General features: G+C 32.4%; 2 protein-coding genes across 3 annotated transcripts; both read right to left on the bottom strand.

The window, feature by feature from the left end:
- Nucleotides 1-256: 256 nt before the first annotated feature.
- On the bottom strand, nucleotides 257-3,092 carry LOC129289634 (nucleoside diphosphate kinase 1). 2 transcript variants are annotated; one of them, XR_008588180.1, is made up of 5 exons: nucleotides 2,938-3,092; nucleotides 2,389-2,437; nucleotides 1,795-2,026; nucleotides 789-1,091; nucleotides 257-661 (listed from the first exon to the last, which is right to left on the bottom strand). XR_008588180.1 is itself a non-coding variant. In XM_054926436.1 (4 exons), the coding sequence occupies exons 1-4, from the start codon at nucleotides 2,986-2,988 to the stop codon at nucleotides 977-979; spliced, it is 447 nt and encodes a 148-aa protein (XP_054782411.1). In that variant the 5' UTR covers nucleotides 2,989-3,092; the 3' UTR covers nucleotides 757-976. The 2 variants fall into 2 exon arrangements, 1 of the variants encoding a protein (XP_054782411.1); XM_054926436.1 differs by lacking the exon at nucleotides 257-661 and having other exon boundaries at nucleotides 757-1,091.
- Nucleotides 3,093-12,957: 9,865 nt separating this feature from the next.
- LOC129289509 (tryptophan--tRNA ligase, cytoplasmic) lies at nucleotides 12,958-19,428 on the bottom strand. Its single transcript, XM_054926285.1, has 11 exons — nucleotides 19,022-19,428; nucleotides 18,827-18,946; nucleotides 18,437-18,622; nucleotides 17,671-17,788; nucleotides 17,058-17,144; nucleotides 16,065-16,157; nucleotides 15,593-15,673; nucleotides 14,842-14,913; nucleotides 14,398-14,466; nucleotides 14,173-14,283; nucleotides 12,958-13,305 (listed from the first exon to the last, which is right to left on the bottom strand). The coding sequence occupies exons 1-11, from the start codon at nucleotides 19,243-19,245 to the stop codon at nucleotides 13,255-13,257; spliced, it is 1,212 nt and encodes a 403-aa protein (XP_054782260.1). The 5' UTR covers nucleotides 19,246-19,428; the 3' UTR covers nucleotides 12,958-13,254.
- Nucleotides 19,429-19,717: the final 289 nt, after the last annotated feature.

The following is a 19,717-nucleotide window of genomic DNA, read 5'->3' as shown; positions in this document are numbered from 1 at the left end:
TTAAGTTAAAACTACATAGATGAAATGATTAATTTTTAAATTACCATTTGTAAAATATTTTTTATATAATTATTTATTTTCAATTATTAATATGTAAATGAATTTTTCTCCAACCTTAAAATCATGGCTTTGCCACTGAGTTCAAGTCATGGTACGTAGTAATGATTAAATTCTTGAAAGGTATATCTCTCAAAGAAATACCAGCAAGCTGAGCAAATTAATCTAGATCAAAGACCTTGGCTACTGAGAGCGGAGAAAACAAAAATGACGAGAGATTTCATCACGTACTACCTCTGTTACTTTTGATAACATGTTTATAGGAGTTGACAGGCCTACTGATTGGGCTTGTTTTCGAAACAAGCCATACGAAAGTTAGCTGTGTATATATATTTTGATTGTTAATATGGCTTGATTGTGTTTTGTGTCTCTCTTAGCCATGGCCTTATAATGGTGTGAAAATATCCTCCAATAAAATTGACTTAAAACTTCAAAAACCTGGGTGCTCCACTATTAACACCCTTACCGCAATTATCGACTTCTTATCACCATCACCATGACAATTGCTATAATAGCCGCTGCTTCTGTTGGTCATCGTCGTCTTCATCAACATTCCCTTCAAGATACACGGTTCTACATTATTGTTCCATCCCTTGAAAAACCTCTGCAAACAATTAATTATCAGTGCCAAGTAACCAGACGATTTAGTTGTGCAGTTAATATTTGAACTGACTTGTCACTCCAGGTGAAATTACTAAATTATCAAACCACAAAAATAGATTTCACTTAACTCATCACTTTGAATCCCAAATGGGCCTTCAATAAGCATACAACACACTGACCAAAATTAATTTGAGAACTGCATGTAAATATGTTCGACTGTTGAAAGAGACAAGAAAATGACAAGTGGGCAACAGTGGATCAGAAGAGCAATGTGCGATGTCATTGCAGCAGAAGCAGCAGCAGCAGCAAACATACTTCACTCGTAGATCCAGTTGTGGACGCTGCTTTGCCAAGCAACAGGGCCCTCTGGAAACCACAATGCAATTTCCTTCCTTGCGCTTTCAACAGAATCACTTCCATGGATGACATTCCTGCATAAAATGTAACTTGCTTACATTGCATGCCAACGATGAAGAAGTCAATAATCAGGAAAAAAAAAATCCCTAGCAATATATTGTCCTAATGAATTCATCAGCAATTTGCCCAAGAACGTACTGCAAGCATAAAGCAAGTTCTCTTTTAATTAAATTTTAGTATTACAGTTAGTGACCAAGTTACAAGTTACTATAGGGCCTTTTGGTACATGAGAATGAAATATCATTGAGAAATGATAATGCAGATGAAAAATATCCCTCTGTTTACGGGGTAAAATGATAAAAAGGAATAATTATCATTGAGAAATGATAACATTAAGTATATTAGACTACATTTGGTATGGCGAATAGAGTTGATTCTCATTCCCTGAATCTCTTGCATTTTGAAACAATTACTCAACAATTTCTGTCCTTTTATTACCCTTTTTTAAGTTTTTTAAAAGTAGGAGCACAAGGTCATTTTTCAACATCAAAATTGCTTTAAAAATTTTCATTCCATCCATTCTGTTCCATTTTTGTATATCAAATGATTGTACATTTTGTTGTTGTGCAATGCAAAGAGAAAATCATTCCAGCGGTGCAACAAAGTTAAAAGCAGCAGCTATAGCAAATCAATTTGCAAATCCTTCCAAGATAAATAGGAAAACAAGAACAGAATCATTTCAATCAAGTGATAAGAGACAACAGATTATTCAATTACCTGCCAATATCAATGGCATAGTCCCCACGGATAGTTCCAGGCTCAGATTGTGCCGGGTTTGTGGCTCCAATTATCTTCCGGCCAGTTGTCACAACATTCTTACCCTCCCAAACCATCGCAACAACTGGACCAGAGATAATGTAATCCACCAACCCATTAAAGAAGGGCTTTGCAGACAAGTCCTCATAGTGCTTCTCAGCAAAAGGACGGTCTACAGAAATTAGCTTCAAACCTGAGCTCATAATCAAAAAACACAATCATCAGCTTTTGATATAAAAAAGAGGACCACAATCTGTCTCCCACTACCCCCTTGAAAATCAATAACATAAAATTGATTAAAACACTTAATTTGAATGGTTTATCATCAAACCAAAATTTTAGATGGACAATAACACGATTGTAATGAATCTGGTACATGGTCATAAAACCTTGACTGTTAGACGCTTCAATAAAAATTGATCATTTTGGAGAACTTCAGATTTATTGATACAGCTGCCTCCAAGATAGAAGTTAAGCAATTTTATAGCCACAAACTGTGGCGACAAATTAGTACAGTCATCAAAGAGTTCTGTTCTCCTGGCCGTTAAAGGTTACCTTTCAGTGAGAACCCCTTCTTCTCAAATCTGCTGATAATCTCACCGATCTGAAACAAATAAGAACCTTTGAGAAACCACTCTGTTACACATTACTATTAAGTTCACAATTACTTGAAATTGATCCTAAACTTGATTAGTTTATATAATCAACAGTAATCGAGCATAAGGATGGAATCATTTCTCACTAGCAGAAACTGAGTTACCATTATCATGGCTTAGCTAGAGGCGAATTCATAATAATGAGCAAAATCCCATTTCATAAGCTTATAAAATACGTCAGGATATAACAATTAGCAACAATTCAGTTCATACAACAATTAATCGGGTCAGCAGAGAAAACGAGTAATTTCGTTCCTTCATGTGGGATATCTTAAAGGAGAATATTCATCCGTACTTATTACAAAAAAATCCAGATCCCGAAAATTATCTTCAAGCTTACGCATAAATCGCATCTCTCTAGAAACAGCAATCAAGAATCAGTAGGTAGATGCGTAAGGCCCACGCATCAATCAATCAAAACCACAAAAGCGAAAGAGTAGGAAGATACCAGGCCCCTCTGGACACCATCAGGCTTTATCATGATAAAGGTTTGCTCCATTCTGCTGTCTTCGCTGCTTTGCTCGGCTTTGCTTCTCTATAATCCAAAGGTGAGTGAAGTGAGGTGCGAGAACAGAAACTGAAGTAAACGCAATTTATGTAAGGCTTGAAAACAAACCCTAACTGGAATTTTACAAAAAGAATATTCTCTTTTTTTGGCCTTTTTTTTTTTTTTTGAATGTTCATTGCATTGTATAAGCATGTATGGTATCCGATGAATGTACCCTCAATTTATGAAATTCAGACTGCATGTTCAACCAAGCACGACTTGGTTAAAAAAAACAAAGATAAATGACAACTAAAAATTTTATAACAAGATTATTACTAAATTAATTTTTTTAAAAAAATTAGTACAAAAATATCGGTATATGAGTAAGAGTACTAAATTTACCAACTTAAATTTTAAACAAGATCATGATGGTAGATGTTAGGGTGAAAAAAAATTATAATTTATAAATTGATTCTTATATCTATTTCAAAAAATAATTAAAAATAGATAGATAATGTAATTCTAATTCAAAATACAAGAAATTTCACATGAATAAATTTTATATTACAGTTTTTCCTCAATTCATTATTTTTATTTTTCTTTAAAAATACAAGTCATTTAGTATTATGTTACACTAGATGTGAGCTTCTACATTCGTTTTTTGGTCCAAAGCTTTTTATATTACATAAAGATTAAAGAATAAATTGCATTTTTTAATGACTTTGAAATAGTAATAAGAGAAAGTGACAATAAAATTTGACCAAAATATATAAATGATAATTAAGTTTCTCAAAAAACCAATAACATCTCTGAAGTCTTTGGGTGACTTTTTGACATTAATGATTTTAGGTTAAATGGCTTTTTGATATATCTTCATTTTCCTAATAGCAACTTTTATTGAAATAATTACATTTTTATTTTATAAATTGTACAAATTAAATAAGAAATCACAACTTCCCGTGTGAAATTTTTTTTATGATTGATAAACAAGTTCTGAAAATAATCAATCTCAATCACAATTTTTATTTAAACAATCACAATTTTGATTTTGTAAATTACAAAAATTAAATAAGAAATCACAACTTTTCACGTAAAATTTGTTTTATCATTGAAGTCCAAGTTTTAAAAATAATCAATCATGACTTTTATTTAAGCAATCATAACTTTAATTCTAAAAATTGCAAAAATTAAACAAAAAATTACAACTTTACATGTGAAATTTCTTCTATCATTGAATTACAAGTTCTAAAAATAACCAATCATGACTTTTGCTTAAGCAATTAGAACTTTTATTTCGTGAATCACAAGAATTAAATAAGAAATCATAACTTCCTACATGAAATTTCTTTAGGTTAAATGGTAAATTTACCCTACAACTTTTTCTCTATGGGCGTCTGGTATTCTAAACTTTTTTTAGAGCATATTTGCCTTAAACTTTTCAAAAAAGGAGTATTTTTGACTCACCATTAATATAAAAAATGTTGATCGTTAAACTGAAGTTTGACCAAGAGTTAAATAGCATATTTGCCTTGAAAGTTTTTTCTTCAAGGGTGTCGGGTATCCTGAACTTTTATTTATAGCTTATTTGTAATGAAAGATTTAAAAATAGAGCAATTCTGCCCTCCCTTCTTCTTCTTCTTCTTCTTCTTCTTCTTCTTCTTCTTCTTCTTCTTCTCTTCCTCTTCTGTCAGCAAGCTCTTCGCACTACTATGGATTGGAGTCTAAATGCAAAGTTGAGAAAAATGAGTGTCCGAGATTCACGAGCCTCACAAGAAATATCGTGTTCGCTCGGCACTTTTGCCCCTAAAATGACTACTCAAGCCCATAATATCGTTGCTTTGTCTATCAAAGGCGAATCCACCATTCTTAACTACCCCTAAATTGCTGTCATCTTTCCCTAACTTACCACATGCTCCTCGTATAACATTCAAGCCGTTGCTTTCACCACCACCACCGTGGTTAAGTTTGATGCTATGAAGCCCTCAAATGTATCTAAGTTAAGGTCGAGTCCACAGAGTCGTCATAATTAAGTGAGAAAGTGGAATTGTTGAATGTAGAAGAAGAGAGCTTCCATGTGGTGAAGTTCATATGGATTGACTCAATGGATAGTTGATTATTTTTTAGTATAGTTGGGTTCAAATGATTTGGAATTGTTTGTTATTGTTTTTGCTTGTTGTTTATGGAGTCGTTCTTATTGTTGCTATTGATATTAATGGAAGTGTTTTTGCTACCTAGGTAGATTTTCTTTAAACTTTTTTTAAAAATGCCATGTGGCTACAAATGGTAATTAAAGTCAAGTAGCAGTCAATACTGACGGCAAAGCAAATTTGCTTTCCTTTTGAAATGTCTAGGGCAAATAAGCTCTAAACAAAAGTTCAGGATACCTAGCACTCTTGGAGAAAATTTTCAAGACAAATATGTCATTTAACCGTTGGTCAAATTTCAGTTTAATGGTCAATATTTTTTTATATTTAACGGTGGGGCAAAACTGATCTCTTTTGAAAAGTTTAGGGCAAAAATGCTCTAAAAAAAGTTTAGCGTATTAGGTGCCCCTGAAGAAAAAGTTTCAAGGTAAATTTTTCATTAACCTAATTTCTTTTATCATTGAAATTTAAATTTTAAAAATAATTTGTTACAATTTGTTTAAGCAATCACAAGTTTTATTCTATCAATCACGTGAAATTACAACTTCCGGTCATATCAACCTGTTATTTTTTTTATTCTAAATAAGTGGTAACTTAGTCATTTAACCTAAAATTATTGTTATCAAAAAGATATCTAAGAACTTTAGAAAAATTATAACATCACAAAAAACCTAATTATTATCTATCTATTTTAGTGAAATTTTATTGTCATTTTTTTAGTAATAATATGACATAATTTTTTTTTACCATACGTTCTTGGGTCAGTCAACAACAACTTCTTTTTCTCTTTTCCAAATCTACGCCCCTTTGTTGTTCTCCTCTAGCCCTTGGGCTTAAGTTAGAGCCATTCGTTTCTCCAACATGGAGTATTTTATATCTATTTTTTATTGGTAATTTTTTTTCCTTGTCATAACAACGATAAAAGTAAAAACAAACAAACAAAAAAAGATTAGAATGGTGTGAAAAACTAGAACATAGACTATTTAATCAGGTCTCACTCTCATCTATTGGTTACACAATCCATGACCAAATGTAGATGAAGTTTGACAGTACCTCTTGTAAGGTCTTCTTTATTAATCTTCACTTAACTCTAACATCAAGGTAGTCAAGGGACTAATTCAAAAGTTCTAAGACAAATTTGCCATTTAACTTAATTTCTTTTATCATTGAAATTCAAGTTTTAAATATAACTTGTTATAATTTTTGTTTAAGCAATTATAAATTTTATTTTGTCAATTACAAGAAATTACAACTTCCAATCACATCAACTTGTTATTTTTTTTATTTTAAATAAGGGACAACTTAGTCATTTAACCTAAAATCATTATTATCAAAAAGGTATCTAAGAACTTTGAAAAAATTATAACATCTCAAAAAACTTAATTATTATTCATATATTTTGGTGAGATTTTATTATTATTTTTAATAATAATATGACAATAATTTTTTTACCCTAATATGACAATGAATTCATGGCTTAATGATGTTTTGGGGTTAGTCAACAACTTCTTCTTCTCTTTTCCAATTCTACGCCCCTTTGTTGTTCTCCTCTAGCTCTTGGGCTTAAGCTAGAGCCGTTTGTTTCTCCAACATAGAGTATTTTATACTTCTTTCATTAAAAATATAAAACATTTTTAACTGAAACTCACCCCTTTAAAAAAGTAATTATCTACTTTCAAACTAACCCTATCTTTTATATTTACCCTATTAAACACCTTATAATAAATATAAAGTTACTATTAATAGGGGCACTTTTAAAAAAAAGAAAATGATTACACTCCAAAAGACTAAAATGCCTTATATTTTTGAATATCTCATTTTTCAAAAAATGCCTTATATTTTTTAATGGAGGGAGTATCTATTTTTCTATTGGTGATTTTTTTATTCCTTGTAATAGCAGTGATAAAAGTAAAACAAAAAAAAAAAAGATTAGAAGGGGAGAAAACTGGAACATAAACTATTTAATCATGTTGCACTTTTGTCTATTGGTTACACAATCCATGATCAAATGTAGACGAAGTTTGACAGTACCTCCTGTAAGGTTTCTCTTACTAATCTTCACTTAACCTTAACATTAAGGTAGTTAAGGGACTAATCTGAAAGGATACTAAGCTTGCAAGTTTTACAAATAGGATCCTAAGTTTTTAAATTTTAAAACACTTCAATATTCTTCATTAATTCAAAAATTAGAGTAGAAAATATATGTGAAAACATGAGATCTTAAACAAGTCAAAGTATTTGCAATAAAGTTGAAAACAAAAAATCTATGCAGCAGAAAACAAAAGCATGTTATGGCTTGTTGTACATGTGTTGTAGCACATTTACCTCTATTCCATGCATTGCAGCACATGTACATTTTTTACAGCATTGTTGCTGCCTATTTGACAACAACTGGAGCAGACTTTTGACATACCTCATTTCTCTATTCGATGTCCGATTGAGGCGATGTAAGTGTCTACAAATAGCTTTCTCATAACTCTAGCTAATGGTACTATTTTTACAATCAAATTATTTTTCAGTCAAAATTAGACACATATTTCTCAACTCACTCCTATTTACAAATTCAAACTCAACTTGGGTGTCTTAATTTCATTCAAGTGCCAAAAGCCCAAATTACATATTAAACCACACTCAATAGATTATAATGGACCTGATCAATACACCATATCATATGATTAACATATCTAATAAATTTTCAATGCTCAATCCTATAATTAAAAAAAAATAAAAGGGGAAGCCTCAATTCATAATCATCATACCAAATTAACACAATTGCATATTTGCTTGCCTTTTACTTGTACTAGTATTTTGGCCATTTTTAGATTTCTCAATTAACACACACACACACCTAGGGCCCAAAATGCACAATTTAACTTAACATTCACATAGTACAAGTAAGTAATCATAAATTGTCTTAGTTGGCAATATCAAAATAAATTATGCACATAAGTACTCAAATTTAATGAGGCCTACAAGTTAGGATATAAATTATAAGCCTCAGTCTGTTTTCCTCACTTTTGTCCCAATGAGCTACCTTTTATAATATAAAGAGAGAGGGATGAGTATAATCTCTCAATAACCAATATATATCTAATTTATACTAATGCATATCAATTAATTTAGATGTAAGTGAAAATTCATTATTATACTTATATCCTTTTAGCATGTTCAAAACACACATTTGTAATTTTCATTATCAATAACATAAATTCATGGAATGACAACACGATAGCAAATATTCCACATTAATACAAGACCAATTACATGTTTTTCATCATAAGGATCACAATGCAGACAACCATGTGCCCTTTTATCATAATATGAATGATTACACCTCCCTCATCCTTCTTATGCCTCTAACATAAAACTGTAGATTGTTACACACTAAGATCGTCCATGTAATAAGACTACACTGGCTAGTCACGCGTGAAAAGTTACACAGTCAAGGTTACGTAACTCACTTGTGGATCACAATTTTTCCCAATTCTCACACTATAGGTGTTGTTCTTCCTAAAGCAGTTTCCTTGTTGAGCAAGTGGAAACTAAAGTAGGTTGAAGTCTCTTTTTAAATAATGGGATAGTTTCTCGTCAAACAAGTAGGACGATAAGTATAAATAAATCCAGGCAAACTATCAAGCTTCAATGGTAGTCTTATTATGTGGATTTTAAACTCACTGTTTCTATTTCTAGGCAAACTTCCACCTCATATGATTATGCAATGCATAAAAATACAATTTGTCATAGCATGCAAAATTGCTTAATATTCAGGTTTGCTTAATTTCATCATCGTACTCACATTATATAAATGTTCATCACATAAACATGTAATAACATATCATCGAACTCTACAACACATTATATCATTGAACTCCTTACTATATATACATTCATTAAACTCATAAAAACATCATATCATTGAACTTCACTTTACAAATACTCATGGAACTCTACATTTCACACATTCATCAAATTTCATACTACACGCATATCATTAAACTCCACTTAACATGTGTTTATTTCAAAACTCTCCTTGTTATTAGAGGGAGATTACAAGTTTTATATGCCACACTTGCATTTCAAATAATTTTTTCATGTTTCCATTATAGTGTATAAACTATGAAAATTAATCAATACACCAAAAAAAAAACATAAAAAAGATTTTCTCCAGTTACTTTAAACCTTTGAGAGGTCAAAAGTTTACCCCTCAAATACATACTTCTAAAGTTTCACAAAGCTTGAATGGTACCAAATTGTGATATTTACATTTAATCATAACATTAATCATCAACACCCTTTTGAGGATAATTTTCAACATCCAACCCAACACTTTCAACCTCTCAAAACTCAATCTCCTTATGTACTAGGATACACATAGGGTTTATTAGTTTTTTCTAACTCACATTAACTTCATTGAAATTCCTACCAGCCATTAATGGCTTCTCATTGCTCCAACCACCTTATTTATGGTAATTTTTGGGTGTTTATTACCCCACAACTATTTAAACTCACAATGCCATAAACTGTAAGTTTAAATAACCTAAACAACTCTCATTGACTCTATTTAAGTTAATGAGTTCAGACTTATAGCCTTTATGGATCAAGAACTATCTTTCTCAAGCAAACCCTAACTCTCAACATTAAGAAAATGCAAGAGGAAGAGAGGGAAAGAGTTTAGAAATATTATCCTTAGTGTTTGGAAGCCTTAAAACACTCTCAATGGTTCCAAATCCTAAGCCCTAATAGTGCTTCTCATGTTTCCTTCATCTATCTTTTTTTTATTTTTATTTTTTACGTATATCATAGCTCTATTTTTACATAATTTTGTTCGTGCCATACACGTGCCATGACATATGGCACAAAGTCATTTTTCTTTGTTTTTCTCACTTTTTGATGTTTAGGTGACCTAACTTCTCTCCAAACTCAATCCTAGAACTGAAATCACAACTCATAACATCTATTAGCTCTTTGTAACTATATACCCACATTAATCTACTTAATTAACCCCATTTAATTTAGCTAATTAGGGTTAAATTTTACACTCCCCCCCATAAAAAAAATGCCTCACCCCTAAAAATGATGCCATCAAATAATTTGGTTAAAAAAAAACAAGAAGTCATCAAATTTAAAATTAGCACAATTAAGCTTATAAGAAAAATGAAATCAAACAAAAAGTTTTGAAACCAAATTAGAGAACGATGCCTTCCCATGTCACAAAATCAAGACTACTCCCTTCAAATCATAATATTGGTGCGATTCTTAAAAAAAAAAAAACTTTTAATGTTTTTAAAAAATTATACATCTTTTTAATTATAATATCTTTAAATGATCTATGTAAGTATCTTAATAATTACAATCAAAATTCAATCGATCAATTTTTTTTTCAAAAGGAATAAAAAACTCTTTTCGTTAAAAAATGTAAGACATTTTTGAGGGGTTAGATATGAAAAAATGTAAGGCATTTTTAGTATTTCAAGTTATAATTAATGTGCTTTTTTCAAAATTACCCATAATAAATAAATTACTTAGTATTTATTTTAAATTGAAACACTCTATTAAGTAAGGATAAATATGAAAAAGATGGTGTTAATTTAAAAAAAATTAACTTTTTATTGAGGGGCAAAATTTGATTAAAAATGCTTATATATTTCAATGGAGGAAGTTTCTATTATCCTATTTTTTAAACCAAGCAAGGTTTATGAAAAATGCCGTATATTATTTATTAGAGTATGGCACAATAAATAAAATACAATAATTTTTTAAAAAAAATTAAACTATGAATATGAAAGTGCGTGCATGTAATATAAGCACAAGTAAATAGCAAAGGACATTTCTATCCAAAAAAAAAAAAAGTAGCAAAGGAGATTATTTTTACATAAATTTTAATTTTATTATAAAATAAAATGCGTAGAATAAAAGCTATGTCCCAAAAAAACTACAAATAAATTATAATTTTATATTACGTTGTCAGATTTAAGTAAAAATTAAAAAAAAAAAAAAACTTGGCTCTATTGGCTAAGCAAATTGGGAGAGTTCTGAAAGCGGAAGATCATTCTCTTTCAAGCAACACAATTAGTCTCAAATATTTTCAGAACACTAAGGGACTTCTCTTCAAAATTCCCCACAATGCATCTTGGTTGTCGAAAAGACATTTTTAAAGCTTCTGACTTAATTAAAAATCATCTTTCTTGTTTTGGCCAAAAAAAAAATATTTCTTAAAATATTGGGAATGGAGAATCCATCTCTCCTTTTCATGAGAGTTGGTGGAAACTGAGGAACATAGATCTTGATTGTGATCTAAACATATCGAAGGTCCAAGATTTAATTATCCATAATCCCATCCCATGGATAGCTGCCAAATGAAATTCCCATCTCATTTATAATCTTTATGATAGAGAAGATGCTACGTTGATCTTAAAAGATCCCCTTTTCTTTTAGAAAACAGGCTGATGTTTTAATATGAGGATCTAGTTCTTATACTGTGAGCGATGGTTTTAATTGCTCCTCTTCTGGAGTTCAGAACAATCCTCTATATAAAGAGGATATTTGGACCTTCATATGGGAACTTAATCTTCCAAACAAGACTCTCCTGTTCATCTAGAAACTAGTTCATGAGGCTCTATCTACTGGGGATATTCTATGAAAATACAATCTCAACTCTACTCTCCAGTGCGTTTTTGAATGTGACTCTTAGGACTCTAGATCACATTTTTTGTGATTGTCCCTATTCTAGAGCCATTTGGTTTGGCTTCTTCTCCATTTGCTCTCCAGAGATCTCTAACTATGGTCTTGTTCCATGGATTATGTGGGTATCTAAATTTCTGTATCAAAATCAGGAAATACGAATTCGAATTCTGTAATGCATTTATCTTCTAATTCACATGATTTGGTTCAATAGAAACTAGGCTTTCCATTGATAGTACAAATTCCTCTCAAGTGCATGTAGTTGGGGAACTAAAGGGAAAATAACGGAAAACTCACAGAAATGAAGAATCTATATCTTAGCCTCAGAGTTGTATCAATTTAATTTCCCTTTTTGGGGAACTAGCCTCAATCTCTTCAAGAAGAGGAAAAGAACTTGCTGTGATATTTTTCTATCAATCAATGGAGAGAGATGGACAAACTGCTCATATGTAGATCTGACGTTACTCCTCCTTAGCTCTTCTTGTCCTATTGCTTCTGTGAAGTTTCGCTCTAGATTTCAAACTTTGTTCGTACTCATCTGAGATTTCTTGAGCTTAGGGGACTTGAATGTTCTCCACAACAAAGGGGCCCTGTTCAGTTCTACGCCTAATCATCTCCTTGATTAGAACATCTTTTGTCTTTTATAAAACTTTCAAAACTGGAGCATTATGTTTGGCAGTCTCAAAGTGTCCTTTTTTTTTTTTTTAAAACCTCCTCCTATCTTTTCTTGTTATTTTGTTAACCAGACTTTAACTCTCTCTGTAAATATTTCTACTTTTATTAATATGATTGCATTTTTACCCAACCATGTGGACAGAAAAATTAGGTCAAAAATTACCTTTCAAATTAAGCTTGACAATATTTAAATTTAATTTAATTTTTTCTGCAAAATAAATTTAGACAAGTTAAACTCCAAAAGCTTATTAAGGCTCTAAACAGCCCTATAAACTTAAAACATGTCCAGATCATTTACCAATAAAGTCTTTATATTAATAGTGAGATCTGAACTCATAATCTTGTGATTTATTAATTAAATTCTCACCAACTGGTATAACATTTATTGGCAACTTTAATTTAGTTGCATTGAATATTATATAATTACACATCAAAACAATTGTCCTTTTAATGCATCGTGCTTCAAGAAGAAAAGTAATCCTGAATCCAAATTGTCGATACATTCAGTGGCAAAAACGTTTCCACTTTTCAGCTGTGCCATTCCCCAAGTGAAGATTCATTGCAACATGCTTTTGCACTTTATCCGCATTCACAATAAATTATGATCAATCTGATACAAAAACAACTTTCAAAAATAACAAATCTTCTCTAGAAGACAGTTCTTATAAAGAACATATCATGAACTCTATTTTAAAATGCAAAAGCCTATTAAATCTAGTCAGCCATCGATCTTCAAACAATTCTCGGGCAGATAATAATTAGTGAGATGAGAAGAACTTCAGTCAAACATATGGGGGAGCGGTCTTACAGCCATAAATGCATCCACCATCTGGGGGGAAAACAAAGAAAGAAAAAATGTTACCCAAAAAAAAAAAACAAAAAAGAAAAGAAAAATGAGGATGTAAATTTTGCATGTTATTAATCCAAACAAGCATCGCCTCTGCAAATCTTCTGAAGATGGTAAGCAACCGAACAGACAAAAAGCTTCAATTAAAGTTTCATCGACATTCAAGAAGACAGAAAATCATATTATCAACACCAAAACAGTCCATGTAGAATACTTCCTCCACTCGTCATTACACGACAAAGTTTTAAAGACCTACTCAGACAATTTTAAAGACCTACTCAGTCCTAAATATAGAACAAAGATGTGATAGTTGAATTTTCTTTTTTTTTTTTTTTGCCCCAACCTCACTTCTCTTTAATTGCAACAAGTTGTTGGGATGCTTTAAATTTTATACAACACCTTATTATGATCATTAATTTTAGTGAAAGATAAAAATGACAAGTCACATTTTTCTACAAGTTTAAAATATCAACTACCACTCCTCATGAACCCTGAAATTAGTTAACTTTGCCCTATAATTAGGACTGGGGAAAGTATAAATAACTTCAGTCATGAATCTACAGTGCTTACTGTATCAGGTAGGTTCAAATTAACCACTGTGAATTATACACAATAAAACATGACAGGCATACTGAAAATAATATAAATAGCTAAAACAAAATAGTTCCCCCCCCCAAAAAAAAAAAAGAAAAAATAGTGTTTTTTATGAAAATAGCGTGAACAAATCAGCCCTTGATTCCATTTCTAGGACTAGGAGAATCCAGAAACCAAGATTACATAAATCCTTCGCCAATGTCAACTAGTGCAGACCCCAAAAAAAAAAAAATTGTACAAGTAGAAAAGGCTCACCTCTTCAGTCACAGCGGCCCGAGCTCTACGATGTCTTTCTACCATTTCAGTCAAAACTTCAATTAGGCGCTGCTTCACCTCACCAGTTAGCAAGCGTCCAGCTCCATACTCCTAGGAATGACAAAGTCAAAGAAGAAACGAACTTGTTCTTATAACACGAATAGTAAGGAGTAAGGACTAAGGATTTTGGGATTTACATTGTTTCAATTAAAATAAAAATCTAACCTTCTTCACATGTTCAAGCTCAGCATCATCCTCTAAGAAGAAAGTGAGGTATTTTATAGGTATATCAACCTGAATTTGTAAAATTAGAAAGCTATCAACATTCTTGAGCAATAAAATACTTGGTAAAAAGCAAATAACAGAAGCAAAAAGATTGATTGGACAATTGTGGGGGAACTAATTCAAAAGAAATTGATATGCTGGTAAATGAAATTAGCAGAACTTGGCGTTCTTAAATTAACTTCCACACCACATACATAGCGCGACCAGGTGTAAAACATGCATGGGGCTAGAACTGCAGAAACCATTACATTTGCTTTGTAGGAATTTAAGGAAGCTAAATTTGAGCAGCCTTGTCCACACAACAGTCAATGATATTCAACCCTACAAGCACACTATTCTTTAGAAGAAAAAGGCAAGAAGAAGAAGGGGGGAAAAAAAGCTTGCCTCAAGATTCGCTCCTAGTTGCCTATGTTTCTCTATAGAGTCTTGTCCACCAGAGAATGCATATTTGTTTATCTGCAGAAAGCCATGTGTCACAGTTAATAGAAATGGAGGGAGAATAATAAGGACTAAGGAGTTTATGTGCAGACAGAGAATCAGGAGATAACTGCAGTAGAGCGAAGAAGGGTGGCAGTCCTATTAAATCATCAGATTAACCACTAACACAAAACAAATTATACCAAAAAAGAAATGGAATGATAGGTAATCACTTACTTAGCAAATACAATGATTGAGGAATTAACATTTCCAAAATCTTAAGCTGTTATAGCCTTATAGGGTAAGCCATGCCACCTCACATGAAAGTTTATGATTTGAAGCATGGACAAATCATGGCCCCCAACGTAAGAAGAATTGAAATTTAATTCAGTTATGAAGTGTAAGGGTAACAAGGATTGGATTCTTGACAACTTGGTTGAGGAGGCTTTGTTACGGTCAATGAGCAATTATCCTAAATGCTTTCAAAAAGTGAATAGAAAACCCAAAGTATTTAGCACATACACAGAAAATAGAGTAGCTAATTAGAACCTTATTCAACGAATGACAACCTAAACAGACACCCCAAAAGAGAAAGAGAGGATGAGGCAAGGAGGATGCAGCTAATTTATCATTTGCTAAGGAGATTCTGCAAAATATGATACTAATTGATCAAATCGGTAACATGTAAACCGTTGGCAGAGCAAATTCAAAAACAAACCTTAGTTTTTATATCTTTGGCAGAATCGGTCACATATATTGCAGAATTGGGATCACTAGCAGACATTTTTCCGGTCTCCCCCTGGAAGCATCCAAATTTGAATTAAACTATGAGAAAAATAAAGAAAAAAAGAAAAAAAAAACTCAGGTGATTTCCAACATCTATTCACTCGAAATCCAGTCTCTTCAACTCATTTCACCTATTTTCTTTACTTTCTTCGAGATACTCAACCTAAAAGGTTAAAGGTACAATTAGGTTAACTATACATACAGCCAAGTTGGTACACAAGCAGCATTATTGGTTTAGCAACAACTCAATGCAATGTTAGACTAGTATTCTAAGAGTAAATTGGTACACAAGAACAGCAGAATCATATAGGCAAACTAAAACTATTTGTTTATAATGAGCGAAATTAGTGGTCCTTTCCTTTCCAAAATGATGAACGAATCCTTTCTTAACTGCATAATAATACCTGCAAGGCAGGGAAGAATGACGATTCTATCAAGGCAGGCTTGTGATATCCCATCCGAGGAGCAACATCACGTGTCATTCTAAAATAAGGATCCTGAAGACGCCAAAATCAATAACTATTATGGAATGGGAGACAATTTGAAATGTGCAATCATAGCCTTCAGACAGAGAGAGAGAGAGAGAGAGAGATCAAAATAGAAGGTCAAAAGTTGAAGCCCATGTAAACCTCTGCTTGAAGGAGTTAAGTATTAAAACTCAAGAAAGTCTTGCAGGTTTTAACATTGAAACTAATAAGTATAATTGCCTACTGTGATTATCATATTAGCAGGGGCCAATTAATGTAAACCCATTCCTATTATATTTTGTGTGGTCCCTTCATATTCTCATGAACTTTCACTCTTTTGTTTTTCAAATATTCTATTTAGTACTTTAATGCATTTACTATTTAGTGAACAATTTAGCAATAGATTGAGCATTTCTATTATTATTAGGCATAAATTAAGGCAAGCATGAACATGTTTTCATCCATTCAATGATTAATTTCCATTAGTAAGGCCAAACCTGAATTTAAACATGACCAACACCTCTTAGTCTTGAACATTAAGTCTATCAAAAGGGGAAAAAAATTAAACTATTTTAAGAACTGAACTATTTCGCTGCATATGCAAGTGACAACTTTAGTAAATAGCAAACTCCATAATTTCATGTAAGCTGACCATCAATTTAAGCAATATACGGGGCTTCAAATGATACTTTGGTACACAGTCATAGACAAAAGCTGAATGTTTGAAGTTGTAACAGATTCTTTTTCAGATTTTTGTTTGCATTTTCATATTGTCTTGTATAAGATAAATGTAACATAATGATAAATATTACAAGAAGTTTACGAGAAAAATGTAAAATCTAATGGATATTAACATATTGTGTAATATAAGACAATTAAATTTGCAATAAAATTGATAACTTGCACCCAAATGCTGTATGACAAACAAACCTGATCTATTGCACAAGGAATCAAGCAACGGAGGTTCTCTTTGCCTGAAAAAAGGTGAGGAAATGAACTGGGAAATGACGGAACAGCCTGTATGAAGAAATGAAGCTTACAAAATGAATTCCACATATGATGTACAAACTTCCAAATTTCCAGCAGGATCAAACAATAAGGAATCTAGAAAAGCAAACTTTTCCATTTTTTAACATGAGGGATAAATCTGATGCATGAAAATTGCTTTTTGACCACATTTTCTGCCTCAACAAACACATCCACATATATATGCCTGTACACATTAAGTACAGTGTTCAAGAGAAAGTAAGAAACATCAGATTGTGGCAGAAATTTTGCTGATATGGAAAAACTTTTGCATCAAAATTAGCAGGTGTACAACTTGAAATGAAGAATACCAACAACAAGATCAAAAGGCAACACAAAGATAATTACAGCTAAATGAAACCTGTCAGAGGCTTGAAAAGACAACCACAGGAAGAAAGGGTGCAATAGAACAAGCTCAATCACCCAGCAACCAAATTCTTCTTTTAAAAGAAAAAAATTGCTCATAGAAATATAGAACGTAGTTTCGTCATAGAGTAAGAGTAGAGAAGAACTTCACCTGCACTGGTGGAAAACTAACTTTTCCAATATGATCTTCTCCAGTGAAACCAAAAATGCCAACAGCCTGATTATAAGTTACACGCTTTGCAACCTGTACCATGTTCTTGTAAAATGCACTGGCAAGGAAAGTTTTTGTCAAAAGGAAACAATGTATACAAAAATGAGTGAAGTTCCGAGTAATTGGCATAAATAGTCAGCATATTTTTATGATGATAATGATAATTCATTCAAGAAGTGATGGCGTAGAATAAACTTCCAAAGAATTTAAGATCACAGTTTGTCATACAAGACCCCAACCAATCTGACCAATCACCCATGAGCTCATCATTTACACAGGCCAAACATACATAGAAGTAGTTGAACCAGAGAACATTTTTTTTTTTGGGAAGACTAAACATTGAGTTCATCAGAAGGGGAGCCCACGTTAGTCAATTGAATAAAGAGCAATTGTATGATAAACTAAATGGATTTCCTATAAACCAACCGCAAATTGCACTTGTAATGATAAGAAAGTGCAAAAGTCCTTTTGTTTTCATTTCAATTTCCAAGATGCTCCCAGAAGATTGAACATCATTAAAGCATTGTCAATCTTTTGGTCAAAATCAGTTCCTCAATGGCAGCAAGATTCCAGAATTTATTTAGACTCATACCAATGAAATTCCTAAAACCGTAGATGATACAAAATTGGAAGAAACATCTTAAATCCGTGAAACCATACTTGAGAATATATCATCAAGCCAAAGCTGCAGTCATGTCTCACTCACCCGCCAACAAAATCAAAATCAGAGAAAATGAAAGTCTTGGCAATATCAAAACCACAAGCAATAATATCCTTAGCATTCTCTCGTGCAAGTCTTTGGCTCTCCTCTATGCTGAGATTTTTCCACAAGAACTTCTCATCGTCCGTGAGTTGTATAACGAGAGGAACCTTAAAGGCATCTTGCAAATACCTAGACACATTTTCAACTAAGTTAACATCCTTCTGAAACTAGAATGGCTTAATGTAATTCTTCATTTTCTTCACTCAAATAATTTGAACTGTATATGCTAATTTCCAAACTTCCTCGATACTTTATTGCAGAATCAATTGAGTTAAATCTCTATATACGGATTGATTTTTTCTCTTTTCATTGCCGAGCAAAAATTCTACTTACTTTGTAAACATAAACGGAACCAGATGACCCAGATGCAAAGCTTCTGAAGATGGTCCTCGTCCTGTATACAAATAAAACTTCTCTCCTCTTTCATATGCATCCAAGATTTCATTGAAATCGCTGACTCCAAATAAGAAATCTACATTAGCGTTGAATTTCTATGGAGGAGAAAATTCAAAGAGAAGGAATGCATACCGGTGAGCGAAGAAAACACCGCGACGGAGAAACACATGAGCAGGACGAGAAGTCAAGCGCTCAACCCGCTGAATATGAGAATGGTCAAGCCGTTGGCAGCCAAAACGGTCGATGAGCTTGTCATAGTCGATCTTGCCTCCATCTTTGGCAGAAACCTCCCATGGATTCACCACTTGCTCCTCTTCTTTTTCCGCTGTTTTAACTTCAACCTCCATGGCCGCCATTTCGACGTTTCTTATGTGACCAGGAAGAGGGAATCTAGGATTCGAAGATTTCAGCGATTCAGTTCACTCTAGAAAGACAAAATTCTGATAAAATTAAAGCAAGATTGAGATGAGCGCCGTTGCCTCTCGCGCCTCGCGCTTCTGCTATGAAGGCCTCGAGGGAAGTGGATTAGTGAAACATGGGTTTGTGTCTTTAGGAGTGTGTTAAAGTTTCTTGTCCTCATATTCTAAAATGAAAAAACAGAGAAAAAAATAAAATAAAGAAATATTAATTGCAAAACCTTTAAAAAAATTAGTGAGTGTTTGCACTTAAATTATAAATTTATATGCCCGATTCCAGCTCAACTTAATTAGCTTTAAAATAATTGTATAAAAAAATATTTATGAAACCTTAGCCATTAAATCAAGTCACCCATGATGAGTGACCATGATGGAGGAAGTGTTTTCTAAATTCAAGAAAGTGACGATCATG

Source organism: Prosopis cineraria, unplaced genomic scaffold (genome assembly GCF_029017545.1).
Source record: "Prosopis cineraria cultivar Desert tree isolate PC_DT_omini unplaced genomic scaffold, ASM2901754v1 PC12, whole genome shotgun sequence".
Classification (NCBI taxonomy): domain Eukaryota; kingdom Viridiplantae; phylum Streptophyta; class Magnoliopsida; order Fabales; family Fabaceae; genus Prosopis; species Prosopis cineraria.
The sequence above is the reverse complement of the archived record's forward strand: the minus strand, read 5'-3'. Positions and strand labels throughout refer to the sequence as shown.